We start from the raw sequence: 17007 nt of genomic DNA, 5'->3' as shown, positions 1-17007 counted from the left end.
TCTAGCACTTTTAACGTGGTTAAGCATTTTAAAATAGTTTAATATCTCATACACATGTTTATAATTTTGCACGTTACTGCACTGATCTATTTATTTTCAACTTGAACAGTGCAGTGGAACAGTGCAGCCTTGAAGCACTGAAGCTGGACATTTTATCTGTAGCCTGTGGAGCAGTTATGGGGAGCATCATTTCAAAACAAGCCACAAATCATCTTTGCTTTAAGACCTAGAGACTAGTGGACTACATTATTAATTACTGTAACCCCTTGTGTGTGTGTGGTTAGCTGCATATTTTATATACACACACACACACACACACACACACACACATATATACACACACGTTATACAGATATATACACACATACATACGTTATACATACATACACAAACACACACATTATATACACACACACACACACACACACACACACACACACAATAGCAGAGGTAACTGGCCCACACTTATTCCCCTGTATGTTCAGAACAGACAATTTAATTTACACAAACACATGTTTACATGTTTCCCCGTGTTGTTTTTTTCATGATGTGTGATTGCGAGCTTGTGACACGCCAACACATTCTCACCACACTACAGTGAAGCCTTTTTCTTCACTCCTATAGAGGCTCACTACTCATTTCCTGTACAGGAAGGAAGTGATGTCGGCAGCACAATTACGGTTTGACCGCAGACCGCACATTGTTTCCAGCTATCTTTGTTGCCAGAGCTCACCTCAGTGTGAAGATGGTTCTAATGGTGACCCGCTCCTGACCTGCGAGGCTCGCCATCCTCGACTGAAAACACAGACGGTGGACTTTATGTCTAGATAGTGTTCTCACTCGCATGGCAGCCGTTTAAGATTTCATGTGCAATCGCCTAACTGGCCATGAGCGTGCATACATTACCCATAATGCACTGCCATTTGTCATTTCTTACTTCTAGTGACTCAAACACAGAATATTTATTTATCTCGACAGCTGCACAGTGACTGAGAACGACAAGCCAGGGCACAGTGCAGCTGTACAGAGAATAGAGGAAGTTGAATATTATGTAGGAGTCACAAGCATGTCGTGCCTTAAGATTCTGAGCCTTTAGTACAATCACACACACACACACACACACACACACACACACACACACTTCATAGTCAGGATATTTTGATTTGCTGCTCCCCCCTGTGTGCATAAATGTAATTACACTTAGCAATGCTGATATCCTGAATATAATTTTAAAAAATTATTTTGTAAACAAATTTATTTTGTTTGTTTTTTTTTACCAATTGCTAGCAAGAATTAGTCATACTTCACTTCTTCAAAAGTCTCCATATTTTCTCTCTATACAACCACACAGCACATCAGTTCATTTCAAAATGCACTTCTCTTCTAACAAGGCTTTGTCAGCAACAAAAAAAAAAAAAAAACCACTAACAACTGTACATCATAGTGTACTATACCACAGCACAGTCATTTAGTTTCACTGGTTGATAGAAGAAAAAAAAACGAGGTGGAAGATCAGATCAGATCAGCCCTGACAAGCTGTCACTGCTGGACCTTTTGAGCTAGGCCCTTAACCCTGTATAAATGAGACCATTGTAAGTCGCTCTGGATAAGGGTGTCTGCCAAACGCTGGAAAGGTAAACGTAAACATCAAATTACAAACAGAATGGCACATTACACCAAATGCAAACACACACCCTGGCAACTTTAATAGGAAACTGTGTACATCTGCATATTAATGCAGTTGTCCTGATTATGCAAGCGGCCGATCATGTGGCAGGAGCACGATGCATAAAATCATGCAGATACAGATCACGAACTTCAGTTAAAGTGCTGGTTTGAGGATTTGAGAAACTGCTGATTTTCCTGATATTTTCAGTTTACACAGAATTGTGCGAAAAACAAAAATACCTCCAGTTAGCGGAAGTTCTGGGGGAAACGCCTTGCCGAGGAGACAGAAATCCCGGCCTGGTTTGAGCTGACTGAAAGGCTACGATAATTCAAATACTGTAAATCGCTCTTTACAACCATGGTGGGCAAAAAAAAAGCACCTTGGAACACAACCTTGGTGAACCTGGAGGCGGAGCACGTCGGGCTCCACCCCATCAGCCAAAAACAGGAACCTGAGGCTACAGTGGGCAAAGGCTCAGCCGGATTGGACAGACTGGAAAAATATCACCTGGTCTGATGGAAAGGGTAAGACGTTGAAGAGAACAGTATGAATCCAAAGACCTCGTCTTCAATATGTCAATAATTTTAGGCTGGGGTGGTGGTATGCATTCCTGGCGCACTCTGGGCCTCTGAATGCCAGTCGAGCACTGTTTAAACTCCTCGGCCGATCTGAGTAACGTTGCTGATGATGTGCATTCTTTTATCGCCACAATGTACAAATCTTCCAATGATTACTCCCTCCATAATAACCTGCCGTGTCTCAAAGCACAAGTCATCTGAAACTGGTTGGAGTTCAGTGAACTTCCGTGGCGTCCCCAGTTTCTGTACACTCTGTATTGAATGGGCTGGCTGAGGATCTGTGGTAGGATATTCCTGCACACACTGCGCTGTTGATACCTTTCAGGCCAAGAACATTCAAAGTAACCCTTTCTCTGATTTACATAAGGGTGAGATGTGTGCTGGAGACATGAGCTAATGCATGTAAGGTTCTGGTAGTGTGTGTGGTGAAACCCATACGTGTGTGTGTGTGGTGAAACCCATACACAACCAGTGGTATTGAGCATGCATTAACGGTGCCAGTGGGGCTTGCTGCAGCCTTAGTCACTATGGAGGTCTGTATAGTACAGCTGGTTGTGTTGGACATGCTGTAGGACAAGTGAGGTAATCCGTGGGACATAAGCTACTTGGACAAAAGTCAGGTCCGATCACCCCCGGCTGGGTCGCCTGGGTGAGGGAGTCTGATGTTCGAAACACTTGAACACACCCGATGACAGATCCCAGGTAACAGCACCGACGATGTGCCCAAGTGCGTCACGACCAGATCAAAATATTCCTCCTCAGTCACCTGCTAGCGATCTGACATCCAAATGACCTCAAATCAACATCATCAACACAGTTAATTTCAATACAACATCAATATAGTTAATGTCAATTGATTTCAATACAGTCCACATCCAGCATTGTGCGAAGTGTGTCAAGAGATTTGGGGGAAAAAGCTGCAGTACACCATACATACATGTACACGCCATCTATAAAAAATAAAAGTCTAAGTTGGAAAAAGCGCCACAGGAAAGTAGCAACCCCTCTGATGTGTGAGATAAATGTGTGAACCTGAATGCAGAAGTTGCAGCAGACACTGCGCTGAGGAACAAACTCACAACGGCTCACACACACATGACTTACGACATCAAGCATTTTCTTACAAGTGTAAAGAACTTAGCACATCAATTTTCCACACAGTGCACACACACACGTGCACAACCTCACAGAACACTGCCAGGTCACTGTTAGTTTGTGTGCCAGGCTCAGTGTGTTACTGAAATCAGCCGGTGCATCTCACATGCACTACACATACAGAAAGTGAAATCTGAAAATAGCTGAGAGACTGCTCTCTGTCTTACAGAACCCAAACTGTGTCACGCAGAACCCAAACTGACACAATCAACCTGAAACACTCACATTTAGTTACATTCAGAATCTTACACAGAACCACACTGACTAAGCAACATGTGTGTGTGAATATATAACACAGTCATGTGTGGATGAGACACCACAGCAATGCTAATGCAGTACTAACACAAATCTGCTCACATAGAACATACACTGCCTCAAATATAACACTGCTGTCTCACACATCACCCAAACTGTCTCACACGTCACCCAAACTGTCTCACACATCACCCAAACTGCCTCACTCAGCGTCCAAACTGCCTCACTCAGCGTCCAAACTGCCTCACTCAGCGTCCAAACTGCCTCAGACGGAACCCAAACCATTTCATAGCGTCCAAACAGTCTTAAGGGACCCAAACTCAAACTGTCTCACGTAGCGTCCAAACTGTCACTGCATCCAGTGCCAAACATCCACACTGTGTCCAAACGGTCTCACACGGAACACAAATCCTCTCGTACAGAGCACCTAAATACGTCCACACCATACATCTCACAGAGAAGCTAAATGAATTAGTCTCATACAGAAGAGAGTTTCTACAGCATTCCACTGCGATTCTTCAAAGAATCATGCTAATCTATTCTCTTACAGCCAGAACACACACAGACATGGAAAGAGAAATAAGGAAATGTGTCCTACCCGGGATTGGCCTGGACAGGAGGGGTGGGGGGCACGACCCATTTACCCCTGGAGCCTAGCATTATACTCCAGACTGACACCCAGTCTCCACCATCTCTCTAGACACAGCAAGGCTCCTGCACCCTCACCGACAAGTACACACACTCGCAAACATCTTATTACTTCAACCCCCTCCCCACACACACACACACACACACCAATTTCCTGTTTCAAAACTTCTGACAACATGCATGAGAGAGAGAGAGAGAGAGAGAGAGAGAGAGAGAGAGAGAGAGAGAGAGAGAGAGAGAGAGAGAGGGGAACTGAGAATACATTCTGTTCTTGCCAAAACATGGAGTCTCAGGTACAAAAATACATGCTGGCCTGCGGCCGTACAAAGATGATATTTTTAGATGCTGTAAAAGAGACTATCCAAAACACACGCACACACACTTCTGTGGGTAACACACACACACACACACACGCCATGCTCAGAAACTCCAGATTTCTTTCAGAGGAAGTGTTCAGTGGCCTTTTCTGTAGTCCGGAAAGTCCTTTTTTTTTTCTACAACATATGTTCTAAGTAATGGTGAGTGTAAAAATAAGTGAAAGCTCAATTATTAAGCAACAAAGTACAGAAAAAAAATCATTTAATCAAATTATTTTAATACACAGATTTAAAAAAGTGTCTTTGTACAGTGTCTTTCCTTGACATTAAATATTATGTGGAAACATTGCTGCTCCGTAAGAGCTTCTACAATACTCTGTCTGAATACTAGAGGGCGCTGAAACGCTTTCTCCTCTTACACCTGTCTCCTGCTTCTGCCATCCTGTCTCTTCTCTTAGAAGCGTCTGAGGAAAGTATTAATATCCACTTATTAATAAATATGTGAATATAAATGAACACCACTTCAAACCAAACAGCCTAGAGAGTCACTCCCATAACACAAAACAACTGTAAAATATAAATAAATAAATGGGCATTGATGACTTTAATAACTTCTTTAAAAAAAAATAAAAAATTTTTTTAATGTGTTTAAAACCATAGAAAACATCAAAACATCATATCACTATTGTATGGACAAATGAGACAATTACTTTGTAGTGCTTGCGATTAATAATGCGTGTGTGTGTGTGTGTGTGTGTGTGTGCGTGTGTGTGCGCGCATGCTGTATTACCTCTATGCTTCACAACCCTGACCAAGATAAAGCATTTAAATAAATAAATGGAAAGAAACATTCTATGTGACAAACCAAATAGAAAAACCATGATCAGGGTTCTCGAAGACTGTATGGATGTTTAAATACAGCAGATTTAGAAAAAACTTGGGGGCGGATTGGGGGACAAAGAGAAGGCACTCAGAGATTCTACTGAGTTAAACTGTGCTACATGCTGTTGGTGGTGTTGGTCTAATAACCAGAGGCCATTATTAGAAAGAGCTTAATAGATAACATCAGACCCCAGATCCTGGAACTGCCCGATACAGAACTACCTGCAGTACCAGTGTGTGGCATTAGTCCCCAACATGTAACCAGAACCCGAGCAGCAGTACACACAGAGACATGGAGATGTTGGCTTTAGTTCTTGCAGTTCTGGGCTTCATTCAGAGGCTCCAGCAGCCCCCGCCATCTTGTTTTCTACTGACTCACAATACTGGGGTTCACAGTTTCCCAGGGGAATGTAATCTAGATAAAAATAAAAATTAAACCTAAATGTCTCGTTCACGTCCCACAACCAAACCCTTGCGATTAATTGCCTTTCTGCAGGGCGGATTTTATTCACTTCTGGTCTGGCAGCTGTTTTAGTGTCACTGCTTCTCTAGGATTAGAAATGACCCTTAAAGAACCAATTTAATCAGGATGTGTTTCATCAGTTCAATAGAATTTTTATTTGTATAGCGCTTTTTATTACAACAGTCATTGTCTCAAAGCAGCTTTACAGAAATATATAAACATGGTATACAGATCTTAAGCGTGTGGACTAATGGGAGTCTGGTGTGATGTTGATTGACGCAAAGCCCTCCATTCAGAACGCTTTAAAGGGAAATCGTTACCTCTGACTGTTACGACTCTGGAGACTCCTTCCAGCAACGTTAAATAATCATCTCCTTACAGAAACACCATATCAACAATTACACACAAACCACAAACTACTGAGCCTTGCAGCCAGAACTACCGTCACAGATCATTGTTCTGCCCAATAAGAATTGAGTATTGGTTTAATTAATTCATGTAAGTCCCTCCGCGAGTTTGTGATTTTGCGTAAAAAAAAATGAAAGCAAGCTCAATATTTGGTGAAACCTGCCATTTTTTCCAAAATTACCACAGATTTGGGCCAAGACGCGTCATGTGACGTAATCGCAACATGCATTCATCCAAAGCCTTCTGCGATTATCGTGCGTAGAGCACGAGTACAGCTAAAAGGTCTCATTTACCAAAAAACATCACTGCGAAAGAATATTTTGTGCAGTTTCATCAAATTCAAGTAGTTTTCTGCATAAAAAAAACAACAAAGCGCCACAACAAAATCAAGTGTTTTTGGCCACAACAATCATAAAAAAAATAAAATAAAAAAAAACTCTGCAAAATCTTGTACAGACTAATGTTATACCACAGAATGGTGGAATTCTTGAATCTGATTGGTCAGAAGGTTTGCATTAAAATGACAAGTATTGTTTTTTGAGAGAGAGAGAGAGAGAGAGAGAGAGAGAGAGAGAGAGAGAGAGAGAGAGAGAGAGAGAGAAAGAAAGAGAGATATGAGAGAGGGAATGACTGTTTATCGTTACTATAATGTAAGTGATAATGGAAACGTGTCCAAGACATTAAACACTCAACCGCGACGTGTCGTTACTGAATAAATTAAACAGAAGTTAAAAGAAAGACGATGTGGTTACAAGAAAATAATCCACCATCTATGGATCTATATAATCCACATTAATCTATAATGTTATCAGATTTAAAGAACAACCCATTTCGTATGAAACATTAATGAAACATGCCCTCCTTTCTTGTCGTCCAGGTACGACACGCTTCCTTGTTTCTCTTTCTGTGCCTGTGTGCTCTAGCTGGAAGGGAGATGATTAGCATGAACTACTGCCTGAAACTGCACTGGAATTGTGTGCTTAAACACACACATGCTGGTGGTGCTGCGTGTCCACGGTACCTTTTACATTCAGATCATTCAGCTAAACTGTGAGAAGAAAACCAGCTCTGGCTAACAGCTATAAAAATCACAGAGACAGCCCGGGTCGATGAAACATCCCATAATAATGTAGTACAGAGAACAAAAGGGCTTCTCCTCTCACTCGGTTTCAGCCTTTAAACCACCGGGTCTATTAGAGCCTGGGTTTCTGGGGTGTTTGTCTCCGTAGTGACAGATTCAGGAGCGTCAGGCATGCGATTGGTTGGTGTAAGCTTATTGCATCACTGTCATGATGACATCGAGTGAGGAAGACCTGGGGAAACTGACACGCCTGAAAAACAGTTATTGACAATGAGTCATGGAGACATGGATGAGAAGTAAAGAGACAACATTGTGCTCTGTTGTTGGCAGAGGGTTAAAGCGTAATTAGCAAACACACACACACCTAGAGATTTTAAAGAGTGCACCCTGCAAAAACAGGAAGTGCAAAAATTTGTATACCCTTCGTACAAAGTTAAGGTCAGGACTGTGATTTTGCCATTCCAAAATATTATCTTTATTCTTCCTTAACCGTTCTTTGGTAGAATGACTTGTGTGTTTAGGGTCTTACAGCATGACCCACTTTCTCTTGACATTCAGATCACAGACAGATGTCGCTGGTGTAATTCAGAATTTATTGTTCCATCAACGATAAGTCATCCAGCCCCAGATGCAGCAAAACAGGCCCAAACCACAATACTACCAGCACCATGTGTCACAGATGATAAGGTTCTTATGCTGGAACGCAGTGTTTCCTTTCTCCAAATATAACGCTTCTCATTTAAACCGAAAATTCTATTTTGGTCTCATCTGTCCACTAAACATTTTTCCAGTAGTCTTCTGGCTTGTCCACGTGATCTTTAGCAAACTGCAGAAGGGCAGCGATGTTCTTTTTGGAGAGCAATGGCTCCCTCCTTTCAACCCTGCCATGCACACCATTGTTCAGTGTTCTCCTGATGGTGGACTCATGAACATTACCCAATGTGAGAGAGACCTTTAGTTGCTTAGAAGTTACTCTGGGTTCCTTTGTGACCTCGTGGACTATTACACTAGATCACTTGGAGTGATCTTTGTTTGTAGACCACTCCTGGGGAGGGTAACAATGCTCTAAAATCTCCTCCATTTATACATAATCTGTCTGACTGTGGATTGGTGGAGTCCAAACTCTTTAGAGATGGTTTTGTAAACTTTTCCAGACTGATGAGCATCAACAACTCTGTTTCTGAAGGCCTCAGAAATCTCCTTTGTTCATGCCATGATACACTTCCCCAAACATGTGTTGTGAAGATCAGACTTTGAGAAGTTCCTTTTCTTTAAATAAAACAGGGCGCTCACTCACACCTGATTTCAATCAGTGTGATGACAAACACTTAACTCTAATTTCAGCTTCAAATTTACTGCTAATCCTAGAGGTTCACATACACTTGCCGCTCACAGATTTGTAATTCTGGATCATTTTCCACAATAAATTAATGACCGAGTCTCATTTGTTTAACTGGGTTCTCTTTGTCTACTTTTAGGACTTGTGTGAAAATCTGTTGTTTTAGGGCATATTTATGCAGATATAGAGACAATTCTAAAGGGCTCACAAACTTTCAAGCACCACTGTGCATTTCATTTTTAACTTGTAATCTTGTAATAAAATTGTGATTCGATATGCATTAAAATGTGTATTAAAAACTGTATCCTTCTACTTCTTATACACTTATAAATTCAGCCTGGATACAGCACTTCAAATGATATAAATGTTTGACACAATAATAACTAAATTTACACACATGAACCAGTTCAAAAGTTTACATACCCTTGATTCTTAAAGGAGTCATATGATTTTAAATGTTTTAAAAAGTTAATTATGTTGTTTATTGATGGAATAGAGTAGGTTAGCATGCTTTAATGTTCAAAACACACAGTATTTGTCAAATACTGTACATTATTGAAGTTCCTCTACTTCCATGCTGCCTGAAACACTCCAATTTCCACAAAGCTCCTACTTCCGAAAAGCCCAGACTGCTCTGATTGGCCAGCTGACCTGCTGCATTGTGATTGGCCAAAAGCTTTGAGTGTGTCTGAAAAGTAACACCCCTTAGCCTAATTTCGAGGCTTTAGCTATAGCCTCCAAAGCAATTCTAAGCTCCTATCAGTTTGAGCCAGATTCAAAAAACACGGATGATCAAGTGGAAGCAAGTTTGTTTCACAGTTTTTATTTTGTAACTCTCTCTTAATTTGTCAAATACGATGTAAATTCTGACCCCGCCGGTGGGGCTAGCTATGCTTTAAACAGCTACTGTACTCATGCGATATCTCTTTGGAAAGCTAGGATTGTTATGATTCGATTGATATAAATTGTTTCAAGATACAATCACGCCAGAGGGGTGAAGACCCCCCGGCTCTTAATGTATCGTGTCGCCTTCTTGAGAATCAGTGAATGTTTGCACCTTTTTAATAGTTGTGTACGAGTCCCTCAGTTATGAGCACAACTGTACACATCTGTCTTGTAGCAAAACTAAATCTGAAACCACAAACCAAAATTTTATTTTGTTAAACATGCACAACATTAAATGAAGTGAAAATAGCATTTGGTAGTACACACACACACACACACACCCTCTGCTTTATCTTTTGCTCTGATCCCCTTTCATATTCAGAAGAGTATGTGAGGCACAGCTGTTTTGAACATCATATCTCCATATCCTGCACTGAGGCAGACTGATCTGTCTCCTCTCTGAAAGCCTTTCTCCAACCAGTGCGTAGACATCAATACACACAAAGTAGACCTGCTCTTACCCCTCTCTCTCTCTCTCTCTCTCTCTCTCCCCCCCCCCCCCCCCCCCTCTCTCTCTCTCTCTCTCTCTCTCCCCCTCTCTCTCTCCCTCCCTCCCCCTCTCTCTCTCCCTCCCTCCCTCTCTCTGACCTACTGAACTCTGGTGTTACTTAAATCTCTTCATCTCTGCTGTGTGTGTGTTTCTCAGGACAGCGTGGGTCTCTGAATAACACACTCCTAGTTAGGTAGATAAAACTATCAGTATCAGACTGCATTCCACTTCATTTAACCTAGCTGATTCACCTCAGATAATTAGCAAGGCCTTGATGTGAAGTTGTGTTAGAAGGGGAAACAGATCTCTGTAGAGCTGCTGAGTTTGACACTCGTGCACTAATGAGTATGATTTATGTAGATCCACGTGCCTAAGCTTGAGCACGTCTGCTGCTATATTGGAGCTTTATCCATTACCTAATCAATTCAGAAACCCTCCATTACTGACATTTTCCACTCATTTAAAACATGCTGAATGTCAACACATGCACAAATCAAATTTCTCAGCATGCTTTTTGTAATATCCTGCACTGCCTTGATGATTTATGGCCCAGCCCTGAATACCGAACAGACCACAGTTATACTGCGTGATGTAAAACTGACTGTTTTCCTTTATATTCCTTCATCAGATTTGTTGTTTGTTGCCTAATTTATCAGTCTATGACTGTTCGGTGAAACATAAGGCTATAAATGTTATGTGTAAGGTTTTATCTGAGAGACTTTATGAAAAACATCGGTCATATTTCCAGCAAAAACCTTCTCTGTACTGCATTATTAAAACAAGACAAATAACTACGCAATTGGATTTCAGAAATCGAATCCCAGGCTGGTGAAAAAGTTTCCATATCTTTAGGATAAAAGAAAGACAACAAAATTACATTTACAGGAACAAGATATTCCTTCAATATCATAAGTAACAATGTTGTCAAATAGTGTCATGTTACGGTACACTACATGGACAAAAGCATGTGGACACCTGACCATCACACCCATATATGGGTCTTCCCCTCACTGTTACCAGAAAGTTAAAAGCACATGATTGTCTAGAATGTCTCTGTATGCCTTAACATTAAGATTTCCTTTAACTGGAATAAAGGGGCCGATCCCAAACGTGCTCCAGCGTTACGATGCGTCTGTGTTCAAAGTGAATTCCATAAAGACATGGTCTGGCAAGGGTGGAGTGGAAGAACTCGAGTGGACTGCACAGAGCCTTGAACTCGACCCACTGAACACCTTCAGGATAAACTGGGATGACAACAGTGCCCCAGACCTCCTCAACCGACATCAGTGCCCAACTTCATGAACACGCTTGTGGCTGAATGGGCACATCTCCACAGCCACACTTCAAAATCTTGTGGAAAACCGCTCCCTAAAGAGTGGAGGCTGTTGTAGCAGCAAAGACGGGACCAACTCCATATTAATGGCCTTGATTTTGGAATGGGATTTTCAACAAGCACATATGGGTGTGATGGTCAGGTGTCCACATACTTTTGGCTATATAGTGTATTAATACAAAAAAATAGATCAATTAAAAATTTTGTATTTGCCTTGTTGAATATGACATAATTCTTTTTTGGACTCCCCATCTTTCTCCCTAATTTGATGATCTCCCAATCTCCATTCACCAGCCAGCTCTACCCTATCACACAGCTAGCACGGGCTTCCTCAGACTCGTGCAGCAAGCCAACTGCGTCTTGCTGAACTGATGCTCATGCTGGGCAATAGGGATGTCACGATACCAAAAATCTAGTAGTCTGTACCGATACCACCAAAAGTGCATGATACTCAATACCACAGTGTGGTATAAAATTTAAAAAATAAAATAAAAAAACCTCTCCTGGGGACATCGTCCTCTGGCTGATACTGGCAAAGAGAGCGAGTGAGAGAGCGAGAGAGGGGGGGTATTTTAGTTATCAAACACTGTCTGATAATGAGTGAATGTGCAACCCTAGACGCGCGCGCACACACACACGCATGCACACAGACGTGCGCGCACGCACACACACACAAACCTTGTACTTTGAATGCAAGCATTAGTTTAAATTCACTGATATGGTGGCAGGCCAGAAAGATTTATTAAAAGCATGAACATTTGAATAATTATTAGTGACATTAGGCTACATTTAGCTGACAGGACACGGGCTGAATGGCGATGCATGGTGGACCATTAGGAGGTAGTTTATGACATTGCAATGTGTTAGCATCGTTAACAAATAACTGGCTATCGCCAACATTACATGGAGCATAACGTTATCTGGTTTCACGGCCACAATGCCAGCCAACGAACATAATATAGGACCGTCTTTCAGGTGCTTCGCCAAATTCCAGGGGTTTCCTCGCTTTGTTTGAAATGAACGATAGCATCGGTTGCACACCGGAAACCGATACTAGCTTTCCTCTCTTTTCATCTCAACGAGTCGGGGCGGAGCTAAAGCTAATCTTTTGTTGTTTTTCCCGTGTGCTTGTAGGCGTTCTTCTTCTTATTCTTCATCACTTGTGGACCGACTTGCGCGTATTTGCTGCCCCCATCAGGTCCGGAAGAATCGCAACCTCTGTACTTTCGTTACAACTGGTACCAACAGAAATGCAGAAAAACAAGTACAGTCACGTTTTAAGAATGTTGGTACCGACTTGGTACCGAAGTACCGGTTCTCGTGACCGGGCAACGTTACACACTCGGAAGAAAGCACTACCTACCCTGTCTAATCCTCCTTCCTCATGATACCATCTATTATCTGTCCCTTTCCCATCCACACACCTCCACATGATGCTGCCACCCCCATGCTTCACAGTTGGGATGGTGTTCTTCAGATGTTTTTTTCTCCATAAGATTGATCATTATGGCCAAACAGTTCAATTACTGTTCAATTAATCTTTAACCCGGTGATCCCCTGCAAACTTCAGCCTTTGGGTGTTTATTTCCTGCTGGCTTGTTTCTTGCGTGACAGCCTTTGTGTGGCAGCCATGGTGATCGCTCTCTTAATGGGAGATATACATGTACGGTTTCTGTAAAGCTGCTTTCAGACAATGTCCATTGTAAAAAGTGCTATACAAATAAAATTGAATTGAATAGAATACTCAAGCTCCTTCACCGGTTCCTTTGTTGTTGCTTGGGGGTTATTTGAACCTTTTGGACCAAGGTTCATTCATCCCTGAAAGTCTGTGCCGCCTTCCTGAATGATGAGGTGTCCGTGTGGTCCCAAGATTTTTATTTGCACACAACTGTTTGTACAGACGCTCACGGTATATTCAGTTGTTTGGAAATTGTTCCTAAGGGGTAAGTGGACTTGTGGAGACCCACAATTTTATTTTCTGAGGTCTTGGCTGAGTTGCCTGGTTTTTCCCACGATATCAAGGCCTAAATGGTCTAAAGTTAGGTGTTTTTACAGCCGCAGGTGCACTCCCAATCAACTCCTAATTGTGACCACCGGACAATCTGAAGCTTCTAGTGATTACATCAATTTCTGGAACCTTCCAGACTGTTTAAAGAGACAGTCAACTTGGTGTACTTTTCTGATAATTATAGAATTATAGAATTAAATCTATAAATTTATCTGGCTATAAATAAATCTCTCGTTTACGTGTAAAATGACCTTTGGTGAAAGGAGAAAGCCTAAGGGACTTTTCAAAAGACATGTATACTAACATACAATGTGTGGAGTTGTGGAAAAACTGAGACGGAATATCTTTAGCCTAGGTGTATGCAAGCTTTCAGCTTCAACTGTATGTGACACATAAAGCACAAGCAACAGAGCTAAAACGAAAGCCCTCATCCTGTGTGTGAGTGTGTGTGTGAGTGTGTGTGTACATGTTAACTGATGACTTATCCGACTTAGCAAATGGCCACAAGTAGTTAGTCAGCGATATCTTTCCACTGCTACACATGCTGTGAGGAACACATACAGATCATGGAAAGGATGTACAGTATGATCCAGCCACTGTGTGAGATTACAGGACGTTTCATTCATTCTATTTTTCTCACTAATGCAGATGCAAAAAATATAGGCAGAAAATCCTGTCATTTCCCCCTTCATGTCATCATCTCTCCATTCACACCCTAGTCCTACAACACTTACAGGTGCGTGCACTCCCCCATCTCACTCCCTTATTACATTTTCTCTCTTCATCTTCCCCAGCCCATGAGAGTACACATCCTGTCGTCATGGAGACGTCTTAGATCTTTTTAATCAAACACCTTGCCCTCTTTTGTCACATACACACACACAAAAAAAACATTTTTGCTTCCACTTCTCTATTCAGAGTTTCACAGACATCCGAGTGCGTTTTTTTTTTTTTTTTTTTTTTTTTATAGATTAGGAAGAAATGTGTATCATCAGAAATGGGGACACGGTGCTCACATACTTCCTCTAATCTCTCTCTCTCTCTCACACACACACACACACACACACACACACACACACACAGAGATACACCTCACATCCACGGACACACAGGACAGATATGAATAAGGATGTTCTACCAGTTTAAAATGAAGCAAGAGTGATCAGGGAATAAAAATCAGTTCCGATTTAGCTTGTAGTAAAACTTGTATGTGCCAGCTGTACAATGTAATGATTCTGTAACAAAATGAACAAAAAAATATTAAAATGGGGATTTTTGTGTCCACCACAATGCAAACGCACAAAGCGACTGGGCTGTGCCATCTTTGGACCAATCAGATGCCAGCTCATCCTGACACTACACATATCCCTCACACTCATTTGTTTATATGGAAACTGCCTTCTTTTATGTCCAGGATTTCTTAAAACAGGTCAAATTGAAGGTGACTATATAGCCTGATTGAGAAAAGACGCTTTTGCGACAACACTGCACAATCAAGTTACAGGATCCCGTAGGCATCAAGTCACAAGCTGACTAGCAGATTTAAAATAGAACAATTTAATCCATTGTGCAGGTCAGTGCTTTGCACAGTAGATTTCCTAGCTGTTCCAGACCGCAATCCAGCAGTCTAAGAGACACTCTAGGAGACACGTGAGAATGCTCTTAGATGTTCTGCAAATGGTGTGGACTCCCATCATCTGCATCCAGTGAAATGCCCAGGTCCTAGATTACTAGCCTTCCTACAGGGATTGCTAGACAACAGAAAGTCCCCATCTATGTTGAAGGTGTACACAGCAGTTAGTGCAGTGTGTCATGGCACTGTTGATGAAGTCAGTCTAGGGGCTCAGATTTATTTTTTTATTATTTTTTTTTTAAAAGAAGTAAGCAAGGCATCTTCACCTCCCCAAAACCCTGGTGTGGGATCTCACTCTTGTATTGGAGTTTAGACATCATCTTATGAGCCTATGCAGGAATCAGAACTAAAATGGGTCACTCTAAAGACTGACTTTCAGCTAATAATCATTTCAGCAAAAAAGAGTGGCAGAACTGCATGCTTTGTGAACAAATCCCCCTAGCATTGGTGGCTGGATTACTCCGGAGTAACCTTGTGATTGAACCAGGGGTTTCTTCACAAGGCCATATCACCTGCTTTTGTTATCTTTTGACCTTTCGACATTCCATGAAAGGGAACTTGCTGAGCATTCCTCGCTATGCATCCCATGATACTCTCTGGACCTGATGGTGGCGATTTTATCATCAGATCCACTGTTCACCTGCGACGGGAGAAAGATACAGGGAGCTCCCCTGTACAAACAGAGACTGGCCCACTGAGTGGTGGACATCACCACCTTCTGCAGTTTCTACCAGGTAATCATCACCTCTCCCAGTGGTGTCAGTGTGGCGTGATCTCCAGGTGCGCTGTATCATGACTGACCCTGCACTCTGACCCCAACTTCCTAACATGCTGGGGTATGCGAAGAGAAAAGAATTTCACTGTGCATATGTATATGTGATCAATAAAGACTATCATTATGATGTTGAATTGTGCATACGGTTTGGATGGCACTGGATTATGAGTTTTAGTATCAGGTTGGTTTTATTGCCTTTCATCGGACAGCTTTTGTTAGGCACGCTGGACACTGAACAGCCAGCCTTATATATTATATATAAATGAAAACTTAAAAATATATTCTGCAATGAATATAAAACCCAACGGTCAGCTGTTAATCGTGCATAGTTGTGTATTTACAAGGTTTCAGTTTGCATATTTGGCTTTCCAATTTAAGCAACAAGTAGTTGTTTAGTTTAAGTAACTACAGGTCACGATGCTGTATTTCCAGGGAACTCAAGTAATCTGTTCCTATGATTTCCCTACTGTTTTCCTAGATAGAAAAGAATATGTCGTGAATGAGAGTACAATTCTAAAGGGATTCTTCCTCTTAAATAAGTACACTATATGAGATTATTGAACTACGCAAAAAATATAAAATAAATAAAAAAAACTAAAGCTCACATATAGACACTACTTTACACGCAGCTTTCCTGGCATGTCCTGTCACATTAGTCAAGTGTAAAATTGTGATAAACCTTTAAATGCCTAGTTATTTCTGAACTGAGCAAATGTACAAATTGTACTTGTGAAAACTTCATTAACGCAGTACTGAATCTTAGACGTGTATCCAGTCCTAACATACTGCAAATCAATCATCGCGCTCATTAAAATGCTGCCACCGACTGATCTTTTAACTTCCCGGTTACTGCGGCACTGCTTATTTCCCAATGTGATTCATTCACCAAACTATTCAACTTAACTGCTCAGTGATTAGGCTCTGCAAAATTCACACGTTATTGATGAGTGCCCTGTCGGGTGAGTGTGGATCAATAGGGCACTTGATTGTGCTTGTTCTGAAAGAAAGAGAGAACACATTACTACTAA

At 41.5% G+C, this 17007-nt stretch overlaps 1 protein-coding gene across 3 annotated transcripts in view; it reads right to left on the bottom strand.

Moving 5' to 3' along the window:
• dgkza (diacylglycerol kinase, zeta a) overlaps window positions 1-17007 on the bottom strand; it is a 177340-nt gene that overhangs the window by 136826 nt on the left and 23507 nt on the right. The window contains exon 1 of one of the 3 annotated variants that reach the window (XM_053676612.1): window positions 4256-4426. The exons of the other annotated variants lie outside the window; for them this stretch is intronic. Coding sequence (XP_053532587.1) covers window positions 4256-4317 — 62 coding nt within the window. The 5' untranslated portion in view covers window positions 4318-4426. Of the gene's footprint in view, window positions 1-4255; window positions 4427-17007 lie in introns of those variants that run through there. 3 annotated transcript variants of the gene reach the window in all.

The sequence above is a fragment of the Ictalurus punctatus genome, chromosome 27, assembly GCF_001660625.3.
Source record: "Ictalurus punctatus breed USDA103 chromosome 27, Coco_2.0, whole genome shotgun sequence".
In the NCBI taxonomy this organism is placed as follows: domain Eukaryota; kingdom Metazoa; phylum Chordata; class Actinopteri; order Siluriformes; family Ictaluridae; genus Ictalurus; species Ictalurus punctatus.
Note: the sequence above shows the minus strand (reverse complement) of the source record. Positions and strands in the feature narration are given on the sequence as shown.